At 47.4% G+C, this 25,796-nt stretch overlaps 3 protein-coding genes across 8 annotated transcripts in view; 2 read left to right on the top strand and 1 right to left on the bottom strand.

The window, feature by feature from the left end:
• LOC133124820 (pre-mRNA-splicing factor RBM22-like) overlaps positions 1–25,796 on the top strand; it is a 187,365-nt gene that overhangs the window by 12,787 nt on the left and 148,782 nt on the right. For 2 of the 5 annotated variants that reach the window (XM_061236334.1, XM_061236335.1), the window contains exons 8-11: positions 1,269–1,375; positions 1,593–1,730; positions 1,946–2,660; positions 2,768–3,668. In XM_061236334.1, coding sequence (XP_061092318.1) covers positions 1,269–1,375; positions 1,593–1,730; positions 1,946–2,094 — 394 coding nt within the window. In that variant the 3' untranslated portion in view covers positions 2,095–2,660; positions 2,768–3,668. Of the gene's footprint in view, positions 1–1,268; positions 1,376–1,592; positions 1,731–1,945; positions 2,661–2,767; positions 3,671–25,796 lie in introns of those variants that run through there. The other 3 variants (XM_061236331.1, XM_061236333.1, XM_061236332.1) reach the window with 3 other exon arrangements.
• LOC133124825 (myozenin-2-like) lies at positions 3,534–12,478 on the bottom strand. Of its 2 annotated transcripts, XM_061236341.1 has the most exons (6): positions 12,323–12,478; positions 10,767–10,874; positions 9,551–9,705; positions 9,135–9,297; positions 7,697–7,880; positions 3,534–4,833 (listed from the first exon to the last, which is right to left on the bottom strand). In XM_061236341.1, the coding sequence occupies exons 2-6, from the start codon at positions 10,840–10,842 to the stop codon at positions 4,650–4,652; spliced, it is 762 nt and encodes a 253-aa protein (XP_061092325.1). In that variant the 5' UTR covers positions 10,843–10,874; positions 12,323–12,478; the 3' UTR covers positions 3,534–4,649. The 2 variants fall into 2 exon arrangements, with proteins under 2 accessions (XP_061092325.1, XP_061092326.1); XM_061236342.1 differs by lacking the exon at positions 12,323–12,478 and having other exon boundaries at positions 9,551–9,746; positions 10,767–10,873.
• The window catches only part of LOC133123121 (soluble guanylate cyclase 88E-like), a 20,105-nt gene continuing 8,227 nt past the window's right edge, over positions 13,919–25,796 (top strand). The window contains exons 1-11 of the mRNA XM_061233413.1: positions 13,919–13,928; positions 14,759–14,907; positions 16,512–16,652; positions 17,437–17,576; positions 18,153–18,287; positions 19,081–19,204; positions 20,943–21,062; positions 22,480–22,564; positions 22,669–22,755; positions 24,261–24,378; positions 24,786–24,915. Of these exons, the coding sequence (XP_061089397.1) occupies positions 13,919–13,928; positions 14,759–14,907; positions 16,512–16,652; positions 17,437–17,576; positions 18,153–18,287; positions 19,081–19,204; positions 20,943–21,062; positions 22,480–22,564; positions 22,669–22,755; positions 24,261–24,378; positions 24,786–24,915 (1,239 nt within the window). The remainder of the gene's footprint in view (positions 13,929–14,758; positions 14,908–16,511; positions 16,653–17,436; positions 17,577–18,152; positions 18,288–19,080; positions 19,205–20,942; positions 21,063–22,479; positions 22,565–22,668; positions 22,756–24,260; positions 24,379–24,785; positions 24,916–25,796) is intronic.

The following is a 25,796-nucleotide window of genomic DNA, read 5'->3' as shown; positions in this document are numbered from 1 at the left end:
AACTTCCCCCGGGGAAACATTTGCATCTGCTTTGCTGGTTAATTCGGGCGTGCTGGTGTTGGAGAAAGGAGTGGAGGATTGGAGGTTTGTTTGCAGGAGGACATTTTTTGCCCACCCCCCAACACATTCATGCATCTGTCTCTCTGTCTGTCTGTCAGACCAGCGTAAAATGAGTTTTTGTTTTGGATTCAGATACTTTTCTCGTCTTTACTGAGCTTGTCTGGTGTTTTGGAACCTATGAAATGCTCTCAAACTGTACAAACCCCCCCACTTCTGGTCCTCTTGTTTGGCTCAGTTGCACCAGGCAAGATCAAGCGAGCACAGAGAAAAGTATCTGAATCCAAAATAAGATACGACACGATAAGGCGATATACTTTATTGAGCCCCGTGGGGTAATGTGTCCTCTGCGGTTGACCCGTCCTAGTTTCCCAGGGGAGGTGGGCAGCCACAGTGCAGCGCCCCAGGAGCGATGTGGGGTTAAGGGCCTTGCTCAAGGGCCCAACGGCTGCACTGATCTGATCCTGGCTACACCGGGGCTTGAACCACCAGGGCGGCCTGTAGCGTAGTGGTTAAGGTAAATGACTGGGACATGCAAGGTCAGTGGTTCTAACCCCGGTGTAGCCACAATAAGATCCGCACAGCCGTTGGGCCCTTGAGCAAGGCCCTTAACCCTGCATTGCTCCAGGGGGGGATTGTCTCCTGCTTAGTCTAATCAACTGTCCGTCGCTCTGGATAAGAGCATCTGCCAAATGCCAATAATGTAATGTAATGTAACCTTCCGGATGCCGGTCATGTGCTTTAGCTACTACAGGCTGCCCTTACGTATTCCGTATTTTCATTTGTAGAATTTTTTCTAATTTTTTCCCCTTTTCTCCAAATTTGGAAGGCAATTGTACCCTATCTAATCCAATTAGTGTTAGCTGGGGGATACACCGCCCACACCCTGTCCCTTGATGGCCTAAAGGAGAGCAACACGCCTTCTTCAAGCCGTCTCATCTCATAGCCCGTGACCGTGATCCCGAGGCGACCGGGGTGCTGTTGTACACGGCGGTCCTACTTGTCCCTGCTGAGTCCCTCCCTCTGAGGGGGAAACGCCGGCCAAACTCAGCTTTTGACAGGACCGGGAATCTAACCCCGGTCCTCGGTGTGCAACTGTAATGAACTGATGCCTGCATCGAGGTGTGTTACTTTGGCTGTGTGTCTCAAAAACAATTACGTATTTGACCCAGGTCTGTCCGCCCGTCTGTCTGTCCGTCTGTCTGTCGTAGGTCCCAGGGAGCCAGAGGGAAGGAGAGGGACCGGGATGGGGTCCGGGATGGGGTCAGCGAGAGTGGGACGAGACTGGAGCCAGTGCCTGGGCTTCCTGCTGTTCAGTGTAAATACGTAATACATATAATTTGTTATTTAGCTGATGCCTTTATCCAAGGCGACTTACAGTTGATTAAACTAAGCAGGGGATAATCCCCCTGGAGCAATGCAGGGTTGAGAGCCTGACAGCTGTGCAGCTGTCCTTAACCACTAGGCTATTATTTACTGTGTTAGTTAATTTCTCAGACTCTTTAAAAAGTCCTCTTTAAAATGTCTCTGTGCAGCTCTGCCCCCGCCCCCCCCAGAGGAGGAAGCCCCCGCCAACTACTTCAACCTGGGCCCCAGCCCCTCCCCCGCCATCCTCAACATCAACATCGCACTACCTCCCCCCCCGCCCGGGATCAGCAACCCTCCCCCCCCAGGTACCCCGAGCAAACTACACTGTGTGTTCCCCTCAAATACCTCCCCCCAGGTGCGCTGTGTGCAACTACACTGTGTGTACCCGTCAAATACAATGTTTTTACACAAAAATCTTACCTATTTGTCCCTGTTAACAGATAAATGTTGAAACGGCGACCTGCGTGCTGTCTCTTTCGCGGTGGTAACTGAGGTTTCTGTTTGTGTTTTATTCGGGCAGGCTTTGGCCCGCCGATGTTCCATTCCGTGGGTTCAATGGCCCCTCCGCCTCCCCCGCCCCTCTCCATGAGACCTTCTGGCCGCATCCTCTACCCTTCCCAGGATCCCCAGCGCATGGGCGCCCACGCCAGCCGCCATGGCGGCTCCTAGTCTTGCAGTTTCCTCGACGCGCCCTAAAACTTAATGGTCTCCGGAGGCGACTGGGATTCTGTGAAATAGCTGCTTACACGTTCAGTGTCAATGTACCAATTCTTTATCCCGTTACTGGTGAAAGAAACCGTTCAAATGGACAGTTTCAAATGAACTGCAAAACTACAAACTAAAATGAGCTACTCTGCGAAGCTAATTGGCAAAGGAGAGGAAAATACTTTTCTGCTTGAGCCAAGAAGAGCTCTCTCTGCGATAGTGGTGTGAACATTTCAGCGGGTGAATGAGGGGAGAATCTCTCCAGGGCTCACCCCCGTCCCTCCTGAGAGTAACCCAAAAAGACAGACTGGGGACAGTGGACGACAGCGATCATCAACTCTGGCCCTCAAATCCGAATCCAGCTCTGGTTTTCTTTTCTCCCGGGTAATTAGTGCTACTGATTGGCCAGACTGTCTTCACACCTGACTCTCCCAGGTAAAGGGAGGATAGAAATGAGTTGCTGTTCCCTGAAGGAAATAAAAAATGCCTTGTTCGTTTGAAGACGGGGAGGGGCTAACCTTAACCTACAGGTGAGTTGGAGTGATGACGTCCAATCACGACATGACACACAGATCTATTCTACGCACTGTGCTCATCTCGTATGTGTAATATGTTTTGACATTTGTTGCCGTTGCAGGTCACCCGTTTAGAGGTTCTGTGTAAGGAATGAGGGCGCACAGGATCACCCTCCCCTGCTCCAGGACGAAGTGTCATGGCCAAACCTCTACCACTGCCTTGCGGAGATGATTCCTGCCTTCCGGAAACGTTTGGCTCTGTTCAATCAAAAACACAACACGCTTCGCTTTTAACATCGAATAATAGCCATCTTCGACTTCAACATCTGCTGAAACTACTGCTGAAACTGTGATTGAGTGAGTTTAGTAGCTTTCTCATGCTAATGTTATCTTGGTTTTTCCACCAATGAGGATCTTGCACAACGCTTAATGGCCTCTAGGTTGCGCCTGTTTTGCACTTTTGCTCATTCCACGCACAGAACTGTGAGCTTGACTGTTACTGGAGTCAGATGGGTGATGTGGTGAGACACCTTTCGCTCAAAGTTAAGAGCAAAGGCCATTGTTTTTTTGGTTGTGCCTGGGCCTTTTAGAGGTTTTTTTTTTTCTTTTTTTTTTCCTAGAACACTACTGCTTTCAATTACCAGTACTGATTGTGATGTCAGATTTGGAATGTTCAGTGAAGAACGTTCTAATCATGTATTTATTTGATCTAGTCCATCTGTGTCTCACTACCAAGTGTCTCCATTGTCAAGATGCATTAAACCATCAAACTGCTCCAAATGAAAGCCTTACTTTCCTTTTACCATCCATTCTCCTTTTTAGTTTTTTTGAAGAATGACACGTATATCCACTATGAACATAAAAATAATCCAAATTTGCAGTCAACTGGAGGCTTTTATCATTTTATTTTTGCTCCAAAATAAACTGAAGTTTAATTCCTAAACCATTCTTATTTTAACTTAATAATGTCATATAATATAATGATAATAATAATCATTATAATAATAATAAATTTCATGATCTCCAACTGCTTGACATTGAAGCGGTGAACTTACACAACAACCAGACCATATTCATGAAAGGACCATATTCATGTGATTTTCCTACTGAGCTGGGATGCAGAATATATGTTACATATATTTATAGAAATTAAATCTTTTGCTGTTCAGTGTGCATTCATGGGAAAAACGCTGCTTAATAAAATAAGGCATTTATTTGTTAAAAACTTTAATAGAGCAGTGTGTTCGATATGATGAGTGTTACTGACAAGACCTTAAACGTGGATTTATTTGTGCCTGGGAAGACATGCAGTTGACATTCTAAGATAATTTACAAACTTTCAGGACACGGTGTCACATTCCCGAAATCGCTGGAACAGTTGAAGGGCTGTTTTGGTCGAGGTCGGTCTTTGGTGAGTGTGTCGTAGGCCTGACTCTGCTTTGTGCGTTCCGGTTTGGTAAGAGGTGATGTCGGGTCGTGCTTGGTGCTTTCTGGTTCGGTAAGCGGTGGTGTTGGGTTGTCCTTGGTGCTTTTTGGTTTGGCGAGAGGTGACGTTGGGTTGTACTTGGTGCTTTCCGGTTTGGTTGGGGTTGGGTTGAACTTAGTGCTTTCCGGTTTGGTTGGGGTTGGGTTGAACTTAGTGCTTTCCGGTTTGGCAAGAGGTGATGTTGGGTTGTACTTAGTGCTTTCCGGTTTGGTTGGGGTTGGGTTGAACTTAGTGCTTTCCGGTTTGGCAAGAGGTGATGTTGGGTTGTACTTAGTGCTTTCCGGTTTGGTTGGGGTTGGGTTGAACTTAGTGCTTTCCGGTTTAGTAGGAGGTGGGGTTGGGTTGAACTTTGGAGGTGATAGTCGTCTGGGCGGCAGTCATCCAGGCTTTGGTAAGGGGGGATGCTGGGTCATACTGGGTTCTTCCCCAAGGGTAGAACATGACCAGCCACTCAGTCTTTTCGGCAAGCGTGGGGCGTGGGTGCAAGCTCCTCACAGCTGGTTGGACTCTGGTTCTCCTCACAGCTCGATGGACTCGGGGTTGTAGTTGATGCCCCAGCCACGGGGCGCACGGTTGAAGTTGTGCTGCCTGCCGGCGCGGTCCGAGTTCTGGATGGGCAAGCCCTGGGCCTCCACGACCTCGGCCCTGGGTATGGGGACCAGCCTGGGGGCTTGTGCCTCTCGGTTGAAGGGTATCGGGGCTCTGGGAAATGAGGAGACTGGGTTATAATGCAGCCGAAATCAGGGATCGTCAAATCGGGAGCTGAGAACTTCTGGTTTTCCACCCTCCCTTTACCTCTGAGTCAGGGCTCATTCCAGTCTCTTATTTTACTCCTTTTATTCTTTCCCCTGCTCCTTTTTCTACTCCTAGCTCCACCCAACAGGAGAGGCGAGAAAAAGTGATGACAGGGAAACTGAGAAAATGTGAATGAGGCAAATGGAATGTCCTCGCTCCTTCAAACGTCAGTTCGAAGCCACATCTGTAACTGACGTGGCAGATGGGGAGAGGTGGACCCACAGGTGATTATTTATACGTCAGGCTCTCTGAACTAAGAGGAGGAGAAAAATAACCGATTGGAATGAGCCCCAGGTGTCCGTAGCACTTAATTGTTCAGTTAATTAATGTGAAACCTCATTCAACCAGTTGCATTATTTTAGCAATCCATTCTTGTAGCAGGGGCTTATCTCGGGGGCCAACAAGACAAGACACCGGATGGCGTATCCGCAACCGCAAATAAAACAATAAAGCGATAAATAAACAAATAGAACGATACTATCCAGCGAATACATTCCGATCCCATCCCCGAGAGTGGTAGCCTGCAGGGAAGCTTTTTTTGTGTCCTTTATTTTACCAGGAAACCCCTGTTGAGACTGGCATCTTTTTCAACGGGCGACGCGAAATGCAATAATGACAAATCTGAAGAGCGACTCAAACGATCTGAAAAGTTGTAAAACTCGGCGGGTGGCCGGTCGGGAGGACTGTCGCACCGTTGCACTCACTCAGGGGTACGGTGGTCTCTAGATTGTGAGTGTCCATCAATGGCTATTAGAGATAAAAGTACAGAGAGTGCTTACGAGGAAGTGCAAGCATTTTGGACCTCAAACTGGTACCGCAATCCCTTAGGCACACACTTTCACCTGCTGTATGATTTTTCAAATAATACCCAGGTATGTGTATTGCTCATAATTAGCTATACGTAATTAATTGTTCTTATCACATCTACCATTCCGACATGAAGATCTGCGCTTGTTGTACTTAATGAAATGACGCCTTTGTGGTGTCCAACGGTTGTCAATACACACACAGTGCTCCTGTATATAGTGCATTAAAAGTTACAAAATTCCCACTGATTTCAGAGGTCCCAAAGAACTTATAATACCCAAGGTATGGTAACTTAAAAACGGTAAAGACATTAATGACAAACACGTCTCCCAGACGTTTGTGTTCGTGCTCGGGAAACGCGCGATCGGTTAGCGCGTGTCGCGTTTCCAGCCAACGGTTTAAATAGACGAAATTAATACTCCGTTTCCACTGATGGCACCGTTCCAAGCCTGACTGACGAGATGCTCGGTTTTCTATCGCCATCTGGAGGCGGCAACACAGTGACGTAATAGAACGTAAACTCAGAAACCGTTGCTGGGTCTAAAATAATCTATTTGATAATACCCTTCTCCTATGCACTGCTACCGCAGAGACAACAGGTAGCGCAGTGCTACGTTTAACAACATTTTGCTGGTTAAGAGAAACGTTATCAACAAGTTAAATGTGTTTCATTTTAATAATTTATACTCAGTTCAACAAAATAAAATTGAAAGTAACGCTTGGATGAGCTGTACTGGGGTAAACGGGGGCCTGTGTCATGAAGCAGGATTCCCGAGTTAGCTGGACAACTGCACTGAAAGTGAAAGTGACAGGACTTTGCCGCTCAATCAACTAATTAGCCACATGCACCATGACCGATTCACTGAGTGTTCTCATCTCGTTATCGGTCGCCGTTTATATCACGTAATGTGGCTATGAATAACAGATGATGAGCAGAAGTTGGTCGGAAATGCAGAAAGAGATACGGCCGGCGTTGCCCGTTCCTGCCCCAGAGGCCAGCTCCCCGAACGGCAGCGGGAAGCAGCGGGGGGGGGGCCACGCCAGGCCTCGTTATCGGGTGTCCGCTAGGAAGGCCTGACGGAAACACGAGCCCGCATCTGCGTCCAGGCCCATAATCTGATGTGCATCGCATCTGTTTTCCTTTCGTACATTTCCATTTGTTCCAGCTTTATTTTTGTCGGATAACCTTGCTGCTTCTACAAAGGGGCTCCGTGACCTGTGCACGTACTGGGCGTGGGTCAATTTTGTAATTGCTTTGGATTCAAATACTTTTCCATGCTCTACTGAGCTTGTCTGGTGTATTGGAACCAGTGATATACTCTCGAAAAGTGCAAACCCCTGCCTGCTGTTCCTCTTGGTTGGCTCAATTGCACCAGACAAGATCAATCAAATACAGAAAACTATTCTCATTAAAAAGCAATTATGTAGTTCACCCTGGTCTGGCACCTATCCAGACAGCACTATCCCGACTTTGGGCCAGAATCCGTGCTTGGTATCTGGGTAGCCTGTCCCCTGTTTTTTAAAGGTCCCATATTGAAATGACACTTCTCTTGCTATGTGGATTAAGTGGGATTGTGTGGGTGCTAAAACAATACTGTGAAACTATCAAAACACACAGTCCCCAAATATATCCACACAATCCGTATAAAGAAAATGTGCCCACGAGGGCCCCTAGAGAATGGACATGTAAAACTAGACTGTTTTTGGTGCTTAAAACCGCACAAACGTTGCCTTACGGATATCAGGACCTAAAATAAAACACTGGAAAGGTGTACAATATGGGACCTTTTAAACCTTGATGTAAAGAGCTGAACATTGGTGGCATTTTTTTGGGGTGTTTTGGGATCTGAGATAGCCGTTTCTTTTTGACATCCTCCTCATAGAAAACTCTGCTTCACAACCGTAGAGTGTGTTCTCAGAAATGCCGGGGGGGTTTGGATGCGGGGGGGGGTCAGAGACTCACCTGTTAAAGCACCGGTAGTGGGTAAGGTACTGTTTCTGGGGGGGCTCAGGCGATGGGAGGTTGAAGGTGAACTGCGAATTCACACTGGGACCGAGTGCCTCTCTCCATGGGGAACAGTAGCCCTTCGGGGTCACTGTCAGGTTGAACTTCTCCATGGGCATCTCCTTCAGCGGTCCGGCGTAACCTGGGACGGACACTTAGAGTATGTATATGTATATATATATATATATATATATATATATATATATATATATATATATATATATATACAGAGACAGCCGTGGTGTCGGTCTACAATCTGCTCGGGGTCCTGCCATATCTCTGTTGAGTAGTGGCGTAACCACGACGTGACCCCACTAGCAATCAGGCACTGAGAGTACCGCTATATAGAGTGTACACGGAGAAGTGTTGCTTGTGTCGAAAGTGCAGCAAGGGCGCCAACGTAACCACCCGACGTATTCATTTCATGTTCGGTTATCGTGAAATGGTTGCCCTACACATAGCGGATACACTGCCAAGACCTCGCCAGAGAAGAGCGAACAGACGAGACGATAGTTTCGCAAAACTGCTTTTCTTTTCGGCCACGGCAGGACGGCTAAGTTCTGAGTGTGTGCTTTAGAGGTGCGACGCGTCGCTAGGCGACAGAGACGCGCAGTGACCGCGGGTCCTCGGCTGACGACGGCAATAGAATCCTCGCGGAGAAGAATTCCGTCACACAGAGCACCGGGAAGCGTGATGGTTTTGCTCCACTGCACGTGCTCAGTTCTGTCCTGGGTCACATGCCTTGTCACACGCACGGCAAGGAAAGCGCAGGGTCGTGATGCGCCTCGCCCGACTTGGGGCGGTTTGCGAAACGAGGGTGCAAAGATTTGACGTCAGGCCATTTTATTTTTTGTTTTATTTTTATATTTCACTTATTATATTTGTGTGTCCTGGGGAAATTAATCGAAACCTCAAAAAACAATAGACAAATATGTAGCATAGATTGAACATCAATATATGGGCAGAAATATTTGTAATTTTAGCCCAATGGGAAAACATTTGCACAAAAAAGAATCGGGAGGTATCACTGTATCTAAATGTATCTGTTGGCAAAACTGACAGCTGGCCCGTGGATAATGATGGATAGAGAGGGCTCGTAGGTTATTACATTGATCACATTAATGGCATTTGGCTTATCCAAAGCGACATACAGTTCATTAGACTACGCAGGAGACGATCCTCCCCTGGAGCAATGCAGGGTTAAGGGCCCAACGGCTGTGCGGATCTTATTGCGGCTATACCGGGGATCGAACCCCTGACCTTGCGGGTCCCAGGCATCTACCTTAACCACTATGCTACAGGCTGTCTGTCCTGGTTATCCAGTACAGACACTTACAGGTCACAGGTCATATGTGGCAGGTGAACTGGCAGGAGCATTGTTGTAATGTTCTGTTACCTGGGGCGATGACATTTGGGGTGCCTTTCTTTGCCACCGTCTTGTCCAAAGTGGTCACCAACATTTTCCGGGGCTGGACTATAACCTCTGTGCGAACATTCTCTTTTCCTCCCTGTGTGTTTTGGGGCATCTGAATGTGGCTCACTGGGTTTAGGACCGGGTACTGCAACAGAACAAATTGCAAAATGCCCCAATTTGTCTGTGACTGGATTTTATTTTTTTTGGTCGAAATCTTTAATACCGAGTCATCAAAGATGACCCTCTACGAATCCTGTTGCGCAGAGAGAAGGAAATAGGGCATTCAGAACAAGCGCCCCAGCCAGTTTGTCGCTATAACAACAGGAGTGACGTCGTTTATTTGACGTCCGATTACTGTACCCCAACCAATCAGACGCAGCAGCGGTGATGCCTCTTACGCAGGTGGGCGGGTTCGCTGCGTTCTCCAGTGTGAACCTCTCCGCTCTCTTCATTCGCTCCTGGAACATGCGCGAGCCTCTGTTCGATGGCAGTTGAAGCTCCTCCGTCATTATGTCCTGGGGAACGCAAATCTTTTTCCCGAGGTTTAGGCGGCCTGAAACACAAACAGACATATGTGTGCAGTGCACACATAGCCTACACGCATAGGCTTACGCTTATGAAAATACACACGCCAGTACACGTAGGAAATTTGTCATTTAAACTCACATTTAATTTGACAAAATTGGGACAAAATTGACACAACGTGTAGGTTATATATTTATATAATAATATTAAAAACTCCCTAAATAAACTGCCCTAAAGGAAAACTTCATTTGTGAATTTTATATCGTGACTAGAAGGAATCGCGACTGAACTTCGTCGCCTGAAAGGGAGACAAACATTTAAATAAATTCGCGACATAGATTTATTGACATTCGCGTTGGGGCGTGCTCTTTGCGGCAACGTTAGCATTGTGCCCGGAGTTCTAAGCTGGTGTCATGGTCAAAAATCGCAGGTGTTCGTTTCCCGAAACCGTGAGGCTGCCGGTGTGAGCCTAGATCATGTTGCCATATTGCGCATAGCATCAGCGTGCCAGTGAATATTACAGGATGGTAGCAGCTCTGAAATAGATTCAAGGATGTGTCCAAGGGTTTTAAGTTTGTCATTAGACGGTGTTGCGTGGGGAACGAGTTATAAACAGTGCCCTTGGAAACATCTCTCGGTCCTTGGTCGGAGACGGCTGCGTGTTTCTTGCGGCTAAGATGGGAATACTGACAACAGCAAATCAACTTGACGTAATCTTTAAAAATTCCCGAGGGCTCACATTTTGCTGAACTCATGAATTCACTGTCCAAAAGCGCATTTGAGACGGAGAAAGCGGCTGTGTTCATCAGAAAATATAAAAAACATTTAAAAAAACATAGGAACGGCGATCGGAATGATCGACCCGCTTTGAATCTCTTTTAATCTTCAAAAAGCCACACAATCGCAGGGAACACAGTTATGTTTGATCTAGCAGCCATGCGTGACACGGTGTGACACACCTAAGACACGGTTAATGCAGTACATGGGAAAAAAAACAATACAAAAATAAGCAAATAAATAACCAATAACAGCCTAGAAGTTAAATTACAAACAGTAATAAGTAAGTGCGAATGGTAAAAGAAATGTGACCTCCTCTCGCTTCCGTGCTCAAAGCCATGGCCTGCTGCTTCCTTTGCCTGGTCAGGTCACAGTGTGCCGATTGCATCTTTGTCTTTCCTTTGTAGAAACCCAAGGCCACTAAAAATGGAAAAGAGCAGAGTCTATCAATACACTATTCACAAAACACTAGGACACTGCTAAAGAGTTCACCCCGCTCACGTTTGTATTGGCGTATTTATGTTATGATGTACTTATGGCTCAAATATTCTAGCCAATAGTGCAACATTGATAGATATTATTATTATTATTATTATTATTATTATTATTATTATTATTATTATTATTGCACACATGGAAAAATATATATTGCCATATGTTTCAAGTATTTCTAAGTATTTAAAATATATGACAATATATGTTGATGTGTCCTAAAATGTATTCATTGTATATAAAATGTGCCAATGTTTAATATTTGACTTCCATTTTTTAAAATCTTTTTCATATCTCGCAAAATACAGTTCAGATATGTTTTTTTTGTTCTCTTAAAAATGCAATTGGATGAAAGGAAATGAATCCTTAAGATTGAAGCTGGAAATAACACTCGGTAACTTATTCAACCCCTCTGTCCTCAGATGGCAGATCTACTCAAGACTGTCAGGTTTTATTAGGGTGAGTAACCGTGGTTCGTTTCCCCTCTTTCTCGCCCATGCCAGCACGCACTCCCTGTTTATCGTGCGCCTAGCATAACGGGTATTTTAACTGCGCGGCTTACGCAATACATCCTCTTTATGTGATATTCTAACCGCCGTCAAGCCCAAGCAACACGGATAGGATAGTGCCAGGATTCCGATAACGTCCTCAGTTCTTACAAAGTCACACAAGCACCACACTGAGTGGAAAACAAGAAGAGTAAGAGTACAAAACAAACCAAAAAAAAAAAACAGTAATGGGACTCAACATGACAAGTGCTGAAGACAAAAAAGTACAGTTCACTCTGGATTAGGTTTCCTGTAAAAAATATGAAATGTCCTGTATGAAATATAGATATATACTTGAGATGTCATGATTGTGTCCAAGTTAAACTAGATGAACTAAACTAGATTCCGCAATATATCCACCATTATCACTTTCAAATACATGCAAGTTGCATGAAAATGAAATCTTACTCCTCTGTGAGACATAGTACAATACATTCTGAGAAATCCAGAAATCTTTTTTTTTATTTATTTTTTAACATAATACCAGTGTTGTAGTGAAGACATTTCCCTTGTAGTGTAGGTTTCAGCATAGTAGAATATTTGATTCTGAGATCAAGACAGAGACTGAGAATTGCCAGGTCTTAGGAGGATATTGAATATGTATTCCCGCAGATTTTTAAACTGCATCATCACACAGGGCTTATTTTATTAAGGCAGCGGAGACAGGGAATCCATCGGCCCAGTAAACACTCCTGCGTTAGAAAAGAGCGTTAATTCCATCCATCCTCACCCCGCACGCCCCCCCCACCCCACCCCCACCCCCGCATGCTGAGAGAACGCTCTTATCATCTCCACGACAGGAGCAGGTGCGTCTGAGGAGGACGGTACCTGGGTGACAGGTGAGGAGCTGGCGCGACGTCGTGCGACTTCTCCTGTCCGCGGCGATCGCTGATGCTCTCTCGTCTCTCGCTCGCGCGCTCTGGGAGCGAGAGGAACAGGGCTGGGACGGGCTTCTCCCGCTCGACTTACATCAGCGGTTTATTTTAGCCCGAGGCAGCACAGCGGAACAGAGCGGAGCGGGCCCCCAGCCTGGATTCACCCCCTCCACCTGCATCCCCGTAATAAACATACGATCCCAGCTGTCGGCAGCCTCCCGTGCCCAGGAAGCTGACACCGTACAGTCTGTGATTCCCAGAACTGAGCGTAGCCACCCTGCATTCCCATGGCATATGGCATTCCCACTGAATAGGGCATTCCCACGGAATATGGATTTCTTGCTGAATATGGCATTCACACTGAATATGGAATTCCGGCTGAATATGGCATTCCTATGGAATATAGAATTCCGCCTGAATATGGCATTCCCATGAAATATGGCATTCCCACTGAATATGGAATTCTGGCTGAATATAGCATTCCCACAAAATATGTCAGTCCCAATGAATATCTGAATAAAGGGGAAGAACAGCAGAGTACCCTGACTGGAATACAGGGGTGTGTGGTTGGGGCTAGGTTTTTTGTTTTTCTCTCGATAATGTTGCGCGTGAAAATCCCAGAGGTTTCTGAGATACTCAAACCACCCTGTCTGGCACAATCATTCCACGGTCAAAGTCACTTAGATCACATTTCTTGACATTTGGTCTGGAAAACAGCTGAACCTCTTGACCACATCTGCATGCTTTTATGCAGTTAGTTGCTGCCACATGATTCGCTGATTAAATATTTGCATTAACAAGCTGGTGTACAGGTCTACCTAAGTGGCTACTGAGTGTTTATACATAGTAATGTTTTGTATTTCAGTGGAAATTCATTTCTCTCTCATTGGATGTTTTTAGTGTCTGTCCTTCTAAACACTTTGTTTTATGGGCTCCTGTTTTACATCCCTGGAGAAAATACAGAAAGGTCTTTCAGAACTGCACAGCAAATTCATACGGTATACATTTCATTTGATGTTTTAATCTTGCCCCATTTTAACGCAATGTGCTGATTCAACATTGTAAAGAAAGGACCTTTTTTCAATCTCATCGGCTGAAATTGCTTATTGATTTGCCGCCTCCCTTTTCCATACAAAAGCTTCCGTGATGAAACTCCAGTCTCTCTCGCAATCGCAGCAACACAGTTGCTGTAGCCACAGTTTCTTTGTATATTGACAGTGTATATTGTACTGTAGGTACATTGAGAGTATATATTGTACTGCAGGTGTATTGAGAGTGTATATTGTACTGGTGGTATATTGACTGTGTATATTGTACTGGCGGCATAATGACTGTGTATATTGTACTGCAGGTATATTGACTGTGTGTATTGTGCTGCAGGTATATTGACCGTGTATATTGTACTGGCGGTATATCGACTGTGTATATTGTACTGGCGATATATTGACCGTGTATATTGTACTGTAGGACCTCCCTCAGATATCAGAGATACCCTGCTGATATCCTGGCCTGTCTTCCGAAGCTGCCGTGGTTTAGACTCTGCTATAAGATGGATGCAGGTTGGTAATTACGGGATGTTTGTGAAGCTACAGCAGCTCTGAGGCTCACAGTATGTGGTCTTTGTGTGTGTGTGTGTGTGTGTGTGTGTGTATGTGTGTGTGTGTGTGTGTGTGTGCGTGTGTGTCCTTGTCTATGAGTATGTGCGTAAGTTGGTAAGAGTGTGTGTTCGCATATGTATGTGTGTGTTTGTGTCACTCTCATGGCCGTGCGTATATGTGTGTGTGGGTGTACTTGTGTCTTCACACGCGTGTGCGCGGATCATCCCAATATTATCATGTCGTTTTGGGCGTTACTGGTCACGCCCCTCCGAGAAAAAATCCTAAATAACATTTCCTGCTTGTTGTGCCCCTGAAATGTGATCTGGTTTGGGCCGGAGTTAGAACCGCCCGACAGGAAGAGGCCCTTGGCCCCGCGTCATGTGCTGTGGAGAGCCCCCTTGACTGGGAACCCGCGGTCTGTTCCTGTCACACCAACAAGGTAGCGGGCGTGTCCGGGAGCACCAGGTGCTGACAGGTGCCAGGAGCTGAGGGTTTGTGTGCGGGGTGGGGGGTGGGGGGTGGGGAGGGGAGGGCGTGCGGACCTTTAAAAGAGGCGCTCTGCTCCGTCGCGGGGTTCAGGGAAGAGGCCGGCGTCTCGTCAGCGCAACAAAGAGAGCAGGGGGAAGGGGAAAGCAAAAAACGAATCCCGGCTAACGAGAGTTAGCATTAGCGTTAGCGTTAGCGCCTCTCCCCGCGGCCGGCCGGGAACACATCTTCGTTTCGTTTACTCGCCGTCCTTCGGGTCTCTCCTCCTGGGTGTCCCCCGCCCCCCCTTCCCCCCCGGGGTGCAGGAGCAGCCTCCCGCCCGCCTGGGTGCACCATGTACGGCCTTCTGTGCGAGAGCTTGCACGACTTCATCAAGGAGTCGTACGGGGACGACGTGTGGAAGCTGGTGCGGGAGAGAGCCGACGTCCGCCTCCACTCTTTCGTCACCCACCAGGTGGGGGGGTGGGGGGTATTGGGGGGGTGGGGGGGGTTGTACACCTGTCGTTTGAGAGGTGCTGCTGCTGCTGACAGATAGCAGAGAGTGTTTGCAGGTCAGGGGTGTCCTGAGAGACCGCAGAGTTCCTGGTAGGGGCATTCCTTGGCTGGAGAGGCTGGGCTCATGTAGGCTGTGTTTGTGTGTGTGTGTGTGTGTGTGTGTGTACATAGTTGTGTTAGTGTGCATGTGTGTGTGTGCGTGATTGTGTGTATGTGTATGTGTGTACATATTTGTGTTAATGTGTATGTGTGTGTGTACATGTTTGTGTTAGTGTGCGTGTGTGTATGTGTGTGTGCCTGATTGTGTGTATACATGCATGTGTGTGTATACGTGTGTGCAAATGTTTGTGTTAGTGTGCATGTGTTTGTACAAGTGTGTATGTGTGTACATTTTTGTGTGTATGCATGCGTGTGTGTGTACGTGTGTGTGCTCGTGTTTGTATTAGTGTGTATGTGTGTGTGTTTGTGGGTGTGTGTGCATGTGGATCGTGGTGTTTGTGTGTGCGTGTATGTTGGGGTGTGTGTGTCGGGGGGTGTGTGAGTGAGTGTAGGTGTGTGTGGGGGAGTGTGTGTGTGAGTGTAGGTGTGTGTTTGCGTGTGTGTGTGTGCATGCATGCATGTGTGTATGTGGGTGTGCATGTGCATAGTGGTGTCTGTGTGTGTGTGTTTGTATGCATGTGTGTATGCGCATGTGTGTCTGTATATATTTGTCTTGGTGTGTGTGTTTTGGTCATATGTGTATGTCTTTATGTATGTAGCGTTTCTGTTGGTTTTGAATGAATGTGTTTGTTAATTCAGAGGTTTGTCTCTATTTGTCCTTGAGATTGAATTATGAGGTAGTGTGCTTACCTGCCCAGGTGTACAGAGAGAGTGTGATTTCTCAGGTAGTGTGTTTACCTGCCCAGGTGTACAGAGAGAGTGTGATTTCTCAGGTAGTGTGTTTACCTGCCCAGGTGTACAGAGAGAGTGTGATTTCTCAGGTAGTGTGTTTACCTGCCCAGGTGTATAGAGAGAGTGTGATTTCTCAGGTAGTGTGCTTACCTGCCCAGGTGTACAGAGAGAGTGTGATTTCCCAGGTAGTGTGCTTACCTGCCAGGTGTACAGAGAGAGTGTGATTTCTCAGGCAGTGTGTTTACCTGCCAGGTGTACAGAGAGAGTGTGATTTCTCAGGTAGTGTGTTTACCTGCCAGGTGTACAGAGAGAGTGATTTCTCAGGTAGTGTGTTTACCTGCCAGGTGTACAGAGAGAGTAAGATTTCTCAGGTAGTGTGTTTACCTGCCAGGTGTACAGAGAGAGTGTGATTTCTCAGACAGTGTGTTTACCTGCCAGGTGTACAGTGAGAGTGAGATTTCTCAGGCAGTGTGTTTACCTGCCAGGTGTACAGAGAGAGTGATTTCTCAGGCAGTGTGTTTACCTGCCAGGTGTACAGAGAGAGTGTGATTTCTCAGGCAGTGTGTTTACCTGCCAGGTGTACAGTGAGAGTGTGATTTCTCAGGCAGTGTGTTTACCTGCCAGGTGTACAGTGAGAGTGTGATTTCTCAGGCAGTGTGTTTACCTGCCCAGGTGTACAGTGAGAGTGTGATTCCTCGCATCGCCAAGGCAGCCAGTGGGGTGACCGGTACGCCCTACAATGAGCTGATGAACTCATGGGGCGTCTACTTCCTCGGCTTCGTGGGAAAGTATGGCTACGACAGGATCCTGAAGGTGAGGGTGAATTCATCCATCTATTCATTCATCCATCCATCTATCCATTCATCCATCCATTCATTAATTCATCCATTCATTCATCCATTCATCCATTCATCCATATATTCATTATTTCAGTTGTTCATTCATTCATTTGCTTATGTTTAATTGTTTTGAGTTTTCTGAGTTGTTAGGTAATGATTATGTGTGTGCTTTGCTATGTTCAGTGGTCTGTGATGAGGTAGAGTTGGTCAGGGTTTTGTATGTGTTTCAAAGTGTATTGTTGTATATTGAGTTGTCTGTGTTGAGTTGATCCTGTTTGCGTCAGTATTGAGTCTATGTTGAGTGTCTTGTGTGTTTATTAGGTCCATTCTCAGTCTGTGTTCATTGTTTTAGTGCTGAGTTAGTAGGGTAGTGTGGAGGCAGTGTGTTCAATAGGTTAGTGTTTAGTTGTGCTTTATAGGTTAGTACTCAGTCGTCAGTATGTTTAGTTGGTTGAGTGTGTTTGTGTGAGGTACAGTAGTGGGTTAATGTGAAGTGTGTGTCTAGTATGTTAGTAGTTTAGCATTAACTTAGTCTGTTCAAAAGGTTAGAGTTGAGTCAGAGTGTTTATTAGGTTAGTGTTGAGTGTGTTAGTGTGGATTTAGAATCAATGTATTAAGTAGGCTAATGTTGAGTGTATGTTAGGGTGGAGTTAGTAAGTTAGTATTAACTCAGTGTGTTTATTAGGTTAGTATTGAGTTAGTGTGTTTAGGAGCTTCGTGTTGAGTCTGTGTGTTGAGTTTCTGACTGTGTGTTGCAGGTCCTAGGCCGGCACGTGCGGGACTTTGTGAACGGGCTGGATAACCTTCATGAGTACCTGCGTTTCAGCTACCCCAAAGTGCAGCCCCCCACCTTCTTCTGTCAGGAGGAGTCCGCCACTGGGGTCACCCTGCATTACAGGTCAATACTGGGGTCACCCTGCATTACAGGTCAATACTGGGGTCACCCTGTATTACAGGTCAATACTGGGGTCACCCTGCATTACAGGTCAATACTGGGGTCACCCTGCATTACAGGCCAATACTGGGGTCACCCTGCATTACAGGCCAATACTGGGGTCACCCTGCATTACAGGCCAATACTGGGGTCACCCTGTGTTACAGGTCAATACTGGGTAATAACTGTAATTATACTGGGGCGACTGTGGTTCAGGCAGTAAGAGCAGCCGTCTGGCAGTCGGGGGGTTTCCGGTTCGATCCCCCGCCCGGGCTGTGTCGAAGTGACCCTGAGCAAGACACCTAACCCCCAAATGCTCCTGACGAGCTGGTCGAGGCCTTGCATGGCAGCCAATCGCCGTCGGTGTGTGAGTGCGTGTACGAATGGGTGAATGGAGAAGCATCAATTGTACAGCGCTTTGGATAAAGGCGCGATATAAATGCCTGCCATTTACCATTTACCGTCCTACCTGGGAATGGAGAAAGCTTCTTCAGGGTTAAAGGCCCAGTTGTCTAACCGTCACGCTGCCCCGCTGCGCAGGAGCAAACGGAAGGGCTACCTGCACTACGCCATGGGCCAGCTGCGTCAGATGGGGAAGCAGTTCTACGACACGGACATCCACGTGGAGGTGCTGTCCGAGCAGCTGGTGGGCGACTACTCCCACGTGACCATGAGGTCAGCGGCGTCCCCGAAAAACGGCCTTTCCGCCGCCGTGTCATCCGCTCTCTCCCAGAGAACGCAACAGCACGCGCGACTGCGTGAAGGTGTTTCACAACAACCATTGGCTGCCATTGAGCCGGGCCTTCTCCCCCGAGTGCTCTTTAAGACCTGAAATGTTGTTCACCTTTATTTTAGCAAATTAAACAGGTGATGAAACATTCAAGAGACAATACTCTATGTGAGGCGTGTTTGTGTCGTTTTAAATTCCGCTAAAAGGAGAATTAAAACGACACAATTAAAAATTCAGCACAACGCACACTAACCATGTGAAAACAGCATAATAATTAACAGAAACAACAAGGACAACAACAATAATAATAATAATCATAATCATAATGCATTTTGTTTAAGCATATCCCCATGGCCCATGTTTTTTTATACTGCTCCAAAAATAACCAGTGTCTGTCCAAACCCCTGTTCAGTGGTTGAAAGCAGAACTAGGACATCAATGTCTTCTGACAGTGAAACCATAGTAAATTTAAAAAATATATAAAGTAGAACCCCAGGGATGAAATACAATGCGTTTGGCAGGAGTTTAAATCCCACGCATGTTTAATTATCACAGCTGGATTGTTTTCTGGATATCTGGGAGCAGCTGCGGCTGTGCTTCATGTCTGTGGTCTGGAGGTTCATGCCCGTGGTTTCAACTCCCGACTCACCGCACCGCACCGCACCTGACCCTGAGTGAGTCCCGCGGGTAGGTGTGCCACTCCGAGCCCTAATCCACGGCGCGGCCCTGTTCCCCCAGACTCAACTTCGATAACTCCGCCTACCGCTACATCCAGAAGGAGGACGAGGAGGAGCAGGAGATCCTGCCCATCACCAGCGACTTCTTCTTCGAAGTGTTTCCCTTCAACGTCGTCTTCAGACAGGTGCGCCCGTTTACCTGTGTCCGCCCGTTTACCTGTGTCTGCCCGTTTACCTGTGTGTGCCCGTTTACCTGTGTGCGCCCGTTTGCCTGTGTGTGCCTGTTTACCTGTGTGTGCCTGTTTACCTGTGTCTGCCCGTTTACCTGTGTGTGCCCGTTTACCTGTGTGTGCCCGTTTACCTGTGTCCGCCCGTTTACCTGTGTCTGCCCGTTTACCTGTGTGTGCCCGTTTACCTGTGTCCGCCCGTTTACCTGTGTCCGCCCGTTTACCTGTGTGTGCCCGTTTGCCTGTGTGTGCCTGTTTACCTGTGTGTGCCCGTTTACCTGTGTGTGCCCGTTTACCTGTGTGCGCCCGTTTACCTGTGTGTGCCTGTTTACCTGTGTGTGCCTGTTTACCTGTGTGTGCCTGTTTACCTGTGTGTGCCCGTTTACCTGTGTCCGCCCGTTTACCTGTGTCCGCCCGTTTACCTGTGTGTGCCCGTTTGCCTGTGTGTGCCCGTTTACCTGTGTGTGCCCGTTTACCTGTGTGTGCCCGTTTACCTGTGTGCGCCCGTTTGCCTGTGTGTGCCTGTTTACCTGTGTGTGCCTGTTTACCTGTGTGTGCCTGTTTACCTGTGTGTGCCTGTTTACCTGTGTGTGCCCGTTTACCTGTGTGCGCCCGTTTACCTGTGTCTGCCCGTTTACCTGTGTGTGCCCGTTTACCTGTGTGTGCCTGTTTACCTGTGTGTGCCCGTTTACCTGTGTGCGCCCGTTTACCTGTGTCTGCCCGTTTACCTGTGTCTGCCCGTTTACCTGTGTGTGCCCGTTTACCTGTGTGCGCCCGTTTACCTGTGTCTGCCCGTTTACCTGTGTGTGCCTGTTTACCTGTGTGCGCCCGTTTACCTGTGTCTGCCCGTTTACCTGTGTGTGCCCGTTTACCTGTGTGTGCCCGTTTACCTGTGTGCGCCCGTTTACCTGTGTCTGCCCGTTTACCTGTGTGTGCCCGTTTACCTGTGTGTGCCCGTTTACCTGTGTGTGCCCGTTTACCTGTGTGTGCCTGTTTACCTGTGTGCGCCCGTTTACCTGTGTGCGCCCATTTACCTGTGTGTGCCTGTTTGCCTGTGTGTGCCCGTTTACCTGTGTGTGCCCATTTACCTGTGTGTGCCTGTTTGCCTGTGTGTGCCCGTTTACCTGTGTGTGCCTGTTTACCTGTGTGTGCCTGTTTACCTGTGTGTGCCTGTTTACCTGTGTGTGTGCATACTAGTGACCTGCGGTTAATCACTGCTTACTTCATGTGATGGAACACACTCTCTCTCTTGCTCTCTGTCTCTCAAGACTTTTTGCCCTGAGGGGGCTAGATCTATTGCTGTATCATTATTGACCAAATATTCACTGATTGAGTGAATAAAGGTCATTGTTAGATTCCTTCCACGTATTATTGTTGAAGTTTACATGGCAAAAAAAGATGCGTGCCCAGCTGAAAAAAAAAAGGTATGTTTTGAAACAGCTGATAGCTGGTTGACTAGTTCAGACCAGCTCCATACCCAACATGGTTTGACCGGCTCAAGCTATGTTTTTAAACAGCTGGTAGCTGGTTGACCATGGTTTGACCCGCTCGAGCTGTGCTTCGAAAGAGCCGGTAGCTGGTCATTTGAAGCTGATCGAGCCGGATTCTACACCAGGGTGTACTTTGCATTATCTGTGCGTTTGTGAATAGGATGTGCTCCTGGCGTGTGGTGAGTCTGGTGTCTCTATGGCGACAGGACATGGTGGTGCACAACGTTGGCTCCGGGCTGGCCACCGTCTTCCCCGACCTGGACGGCAAGAAGATCAACGACGCCTTTCTGTTGGCACGCCCGCTGGTGGAGTTCACCTGGAACATGGTGAGGCACCGGGAAGGCCTTGCTTTGCAAAGGGAGTAATTTAGCCGCAGGCTAGAACAAAATGTACAGCAATCAGAATCAGAATCAGCACATGGGGTAAAAACTACCCAGCGGGGGGTGAAAACCCTCAAACAGTAGTGAGAAGAAAAAAAAACTCCCCAAATGGGAAGAGATCTCAGGAGGAACCCGGCTATAGAGGTGGTATAGAGGTAGCCCATCCCCCTCAGAGTCAGAAAATCAGAGTCAGAAAAAAAACTTTGTTTGCCTGTTTGCCTTGGCACAAGGTGCAGGGATATGCCATAAATTAATCTGATTGCCGCAGAACTACGGACAAGCACGTACAGGCTCACCATAGTGCAATATGAACAAGTATCGCAGGAGACTGCAGCACTACAGTGCATACATCCAGACGTTTGACTTTGGGCTGTGCATAAGACACTAGAGACAGTACTCCAGACAGTACTCTTCCTTGATGGCCAAGGGCCAGGCAGTTTTAATGATATATCCTCTGCAGTCAACTCCTTATAACCACGTGAATGACAAGTCTGAAGCTTAGTGGCTAAGTTGCATGACCGGGACCTTGAAGGTTGGTGGTTCAAGCCCGGGTGTAGCCACGATATGACCCGCACAGCTGTTGGACCGATGAGCTAGGTCCCCTGGTTAGTCTCATCAACTGTAAGTCGCGTTGGATAACAGCGTCAGTTAAATAGCTGTAATGTAATACGTACAGGCGGCCTATTTTGGGTCCGCTGACTGTGTGTGTGTACGTGTTGCCATGACGATCCACCTGCAGCTGTGAGAAGACAGTCTGCTGTCACATGCCCCTCCTTTGAGAAGGTGATGACGTGTCTCTGTCGTGGTAGGTCTGAGGACCCCCGGTGGCTATTGAAGGTACTGCAGGGGGAGTCAGCAGCCAGACTTGACATGCAATGACTCTATGTATGACAATATTTCAAAATATAAAAAAAAAACGAAAAAACATTTGAAAACCACTGGCCTACAGTATGTTAAAGAGCAGATAGATGGAACTCGTGTGCCAAAACCCAGTGGTTTTAGAAGTTAAAGATCAAGCTCTGAAGTTGAATTTTCGTAAGCATCCAGAGCATCATTACATTGCATTAATGGCATTTGGCAGACGCTCTTATCCAGCAACGTAAGCAGGAGCAGGAGTCATGGCTTTCCAGAAGAGACAATCCTCGCCTGGAGCAATGCAGGGTTAAGGGCCTTGCTCAAGGGCCCAACGGCTGTGCGGATCTTATTGTGGCCACACCGGGGATCGAACCACCGGCCTTTGCGGGTCGCAGTCATGTGCCTTAACCGCTACGCTACAGGCCGCCCATACAGGTGTGAGCCACTGCAGAATGACGAACGAGTCCTGGCCAATGAGATGGGCTCTTCCTCTGTTCCTTCTCCACAGATAATCTCTCACCCAAACAACCTGTTTGAGATCATGTCCAAAGAACCGGTGAAGAGGGAGAGGAACCTGCACAATCGCGTCCAGAGTAACACGCCTTATTTTCGGGGGGGGGTCGTCGACCTGTTCAAACTCTTTGAGCCGATGGTGGAAGGTGGTGTTTTTAACCACGCTGTGGGTCTGCTTTTGTAGACTCGGACTACGAGAACACCAACCGAACCGCGGACGTCGACGTGGAGCTCATGGCTTTCCAGTCGATCATCGGAGACGACTACAAAGGTGAGGGCCACAACCGGTCAGTCCCAGTATGTCTTCTTCCAATCCCTCCTGAATATAACAGCTCAAGCTAGGTTTTGAAACAGCTGGTAGCAGGTTGACCAGTTCAGACCAGCTCCCAGTGTGACATGGCTTGTCCAGCTCGAGCTATGTTTTGAAACAGACAAGCTACCAGTACGTACTAGCTGGTTGACCAGCTCATACCCAGCTAGACCAGCTCCATGACCAGCTTGGCCATGCTGGTTGACCAGCTCATATCCAGCTAGACTAGATTATGGCCATCTTGACCAGCTAAATTTTCAATCTGTTCAAGTTGGCATAGCTGGATTCTACAGCTGGGATTTAGTAATAATAATAATAATAATAATAATAATATGTTATTTAGCTGATTCATTTATCAAATGCAACTTACAGTTGATATGACTAGGCCAGGGACATTTCCCCCTGGAGCGATGCAGGGTTAAGGGCCTTGCTCAAGGGCCAAACAGCTACTGCTTGAGCCATCAACCTTCTGGGTCCCTGTCATTTGCTTTTGCCAAAAGGCTACAGGCTGCCCTGTAGCCAGGCCTTGTATAGCTTCCGAGTGTCTCTTTGATACTATATTATTCTGATCACAAACCAGGTCTCTTGTTCAATGACTGCTTCTGTTAACCGCACAACATGACACTTTATTGGCCGAGTGGAGTTGTGAATAGCCAACGCTCACTCGACTTCATTTTTGTATTTGGCAAACTATGTCAGACTGTCTATTTCCTGCAAGCCCCTTTACATTTGCATCTGCAGACGCACCCTCCTGTTGTCTGAGGCAGGCTCGCAGACCCAGGGAAAGCTCGTCCGGTCGAATGGAGGCAATGAGCTGAACTTAACCGATCTGTGGTTAAGTGTGTGGCTGGGATGAAAGCTGGTGGACAAAGAGGCCCTTGAGGTGGAGATCGATTTCTTGAGCCGTGGGGCGTGATTGGGAAGCGACCCCCACGTCAGGCACACACAGGCCTGTGTGGCCGCTCTCCTGTGGAGACAAGGCAAACAACAATAACTCAGTTTTTCAGAAATTACCTCTCTGCATGTGTTCATGTGCAGATTAACTGCACAAAATGCTGACAGCCCCAGAGTTAGGGCTAGTAATTCACTACTCTATAGCTGTTGAAGTGGCTGTTTTTAAAGAAAGACAGGGGTTCTGTGATCGGCTCGCTCTGTTGAAACTGGCTGAGGGATTCTGTGATTGGCTCATACTCCGTTTAAATGAAGGCAGGGGTTCTGTGATTGGCTTGCTCTGTGTTTAAACTGGCACAGAGATTCTGTGATTGACTGCTAACGTAATGGTTCTGTGATTGGCTGGTGCTGTATTTAAGATAACTCAGTGGTTCTGTGAATGGCTGGTACTGTGTCTAAGCTAACGCAGGGGTTGTGTGATTGGCTGGCAGATGGAAACAGCGCCAACGCAAGGGTTGTGTGATTGGTTGGTACTGTGTTTAAGCTAATGCAGGGGTTCTGTGATTGGCTGGCAGATGGAAACAGCGCTAACGCTTTGGAGAGCTGGGGCGACGGCACTCGCTGTCTGAAGCTGAAGGGACAGATGAGATACATGCCAGAGTGGGAGTCCATCATCTTCCTGGGAACACCTGTGTGAGCCTCAAACACACCTGTACACCTGAGTGAGCCTCAAACACACCTGTACACCTGTGTGAGCCTCAAACACACCTGTACACCTGAGTGAGCCTCAAACACACCTTTACCCGCACATGAAAACAGAAATACACATCAGAGATCTCATCTTTTCTCTCTTGAGGCCACATCTATACCTAACCACACACACAAATACACACACACATACAGACACACACACATATGCACACACACACACACATTCTCTCATCATCATCATCATCATCATCATCATCACCATCATCACTTTATTGGTAGGGCATCTTTACAGTATAACAGCACAGAGTGTTTTATGTAGAAAAACAGCAGACGTGTGATTACTATAATAAAATAAAGTACTGTAATAACAGCGCGGTGTTGTTCTGCAGGATGGAGAGTCTGAGTGCCATGTTTAAGACGGGCCTGTACATCAACGACCTGAGCATGCACGACTCCAGCAGAGACCTGGTACTGGCAGGAACACAGCAGTCTGAGGAGCTGAAGAGGGCCCTGATCCAGGTACACACACACACACACACACGTACACACACACATATACACGTACATGTATACATACACACATGTACACGTACATGCACACATGTACACGTACACATACACGTACACATACACACACACACATACACACACACAGACACACACACACAGGCCCCAATTCACGTACACTCACATACATGTACACATACACATACACACACACACACACACGCACACACACACACAAACACAGGCCCCGATTCAGGTACACACACACATAAGCCCCGATGCACATACACACACAGACACGCACACATACACACACACACACACACACACACACTCACACTCACAAGCCCAGATACACGCACACACACGTACACATACCTGCACACACACACACAGACACTCACAAGCCCAGATACACGCACACACACGTACACATACCTGCACACACACACACAGACACTCACACTCACAAGCCCAGATACACACACACACACACACAGGTACACATACCTGCACACATGCACAGACAGGCCCTGGGTTTTGGACTTTTCAAAAAACCTAAGTGACCGCACTTTGTGAATGTTTTGTGAGCATGAGCAAGCAATTTTGAAGTGACATATAGTATCTGACGCAGCCTTTTCCGAATAGGTAAGACATTCTTTGCAATGGGAATAGTAAAGATTCATATAAAAGTACGGGTTATTTGTCTGGGAATAATCTATTTGCAATTTGACTTCTAGAATGCCATGACACATTTGCTAACACTTGTACAGTATATGATTTAGCAGTGGGGCGGCTTGTGAACATTTCGCTTGTGAGTCATCCTCTGTTATGTTTTGTGGGAAATTATACAGTAACTGTGCTAGCCGATGATGCTAATCTTCAGACTCTAA

Source organism: Conger conger, chromosome 3, assembly GCF_963514075.1.
Source record: "Conger conger chromosome 3, fConCon1.1, whole genome shotgun sequence".
Taxonomy (NCBI): Eukaryota; Metazoa; Chordata; class Actinopteri; order Anguilliformes; family Congridae; genus Conger; species Conger conger.
The sequence above is the reverse complement of the archived record's forward strand: the minus strand, read 5'-3'. Positions and strand labels throughout refer to the sequence as shown.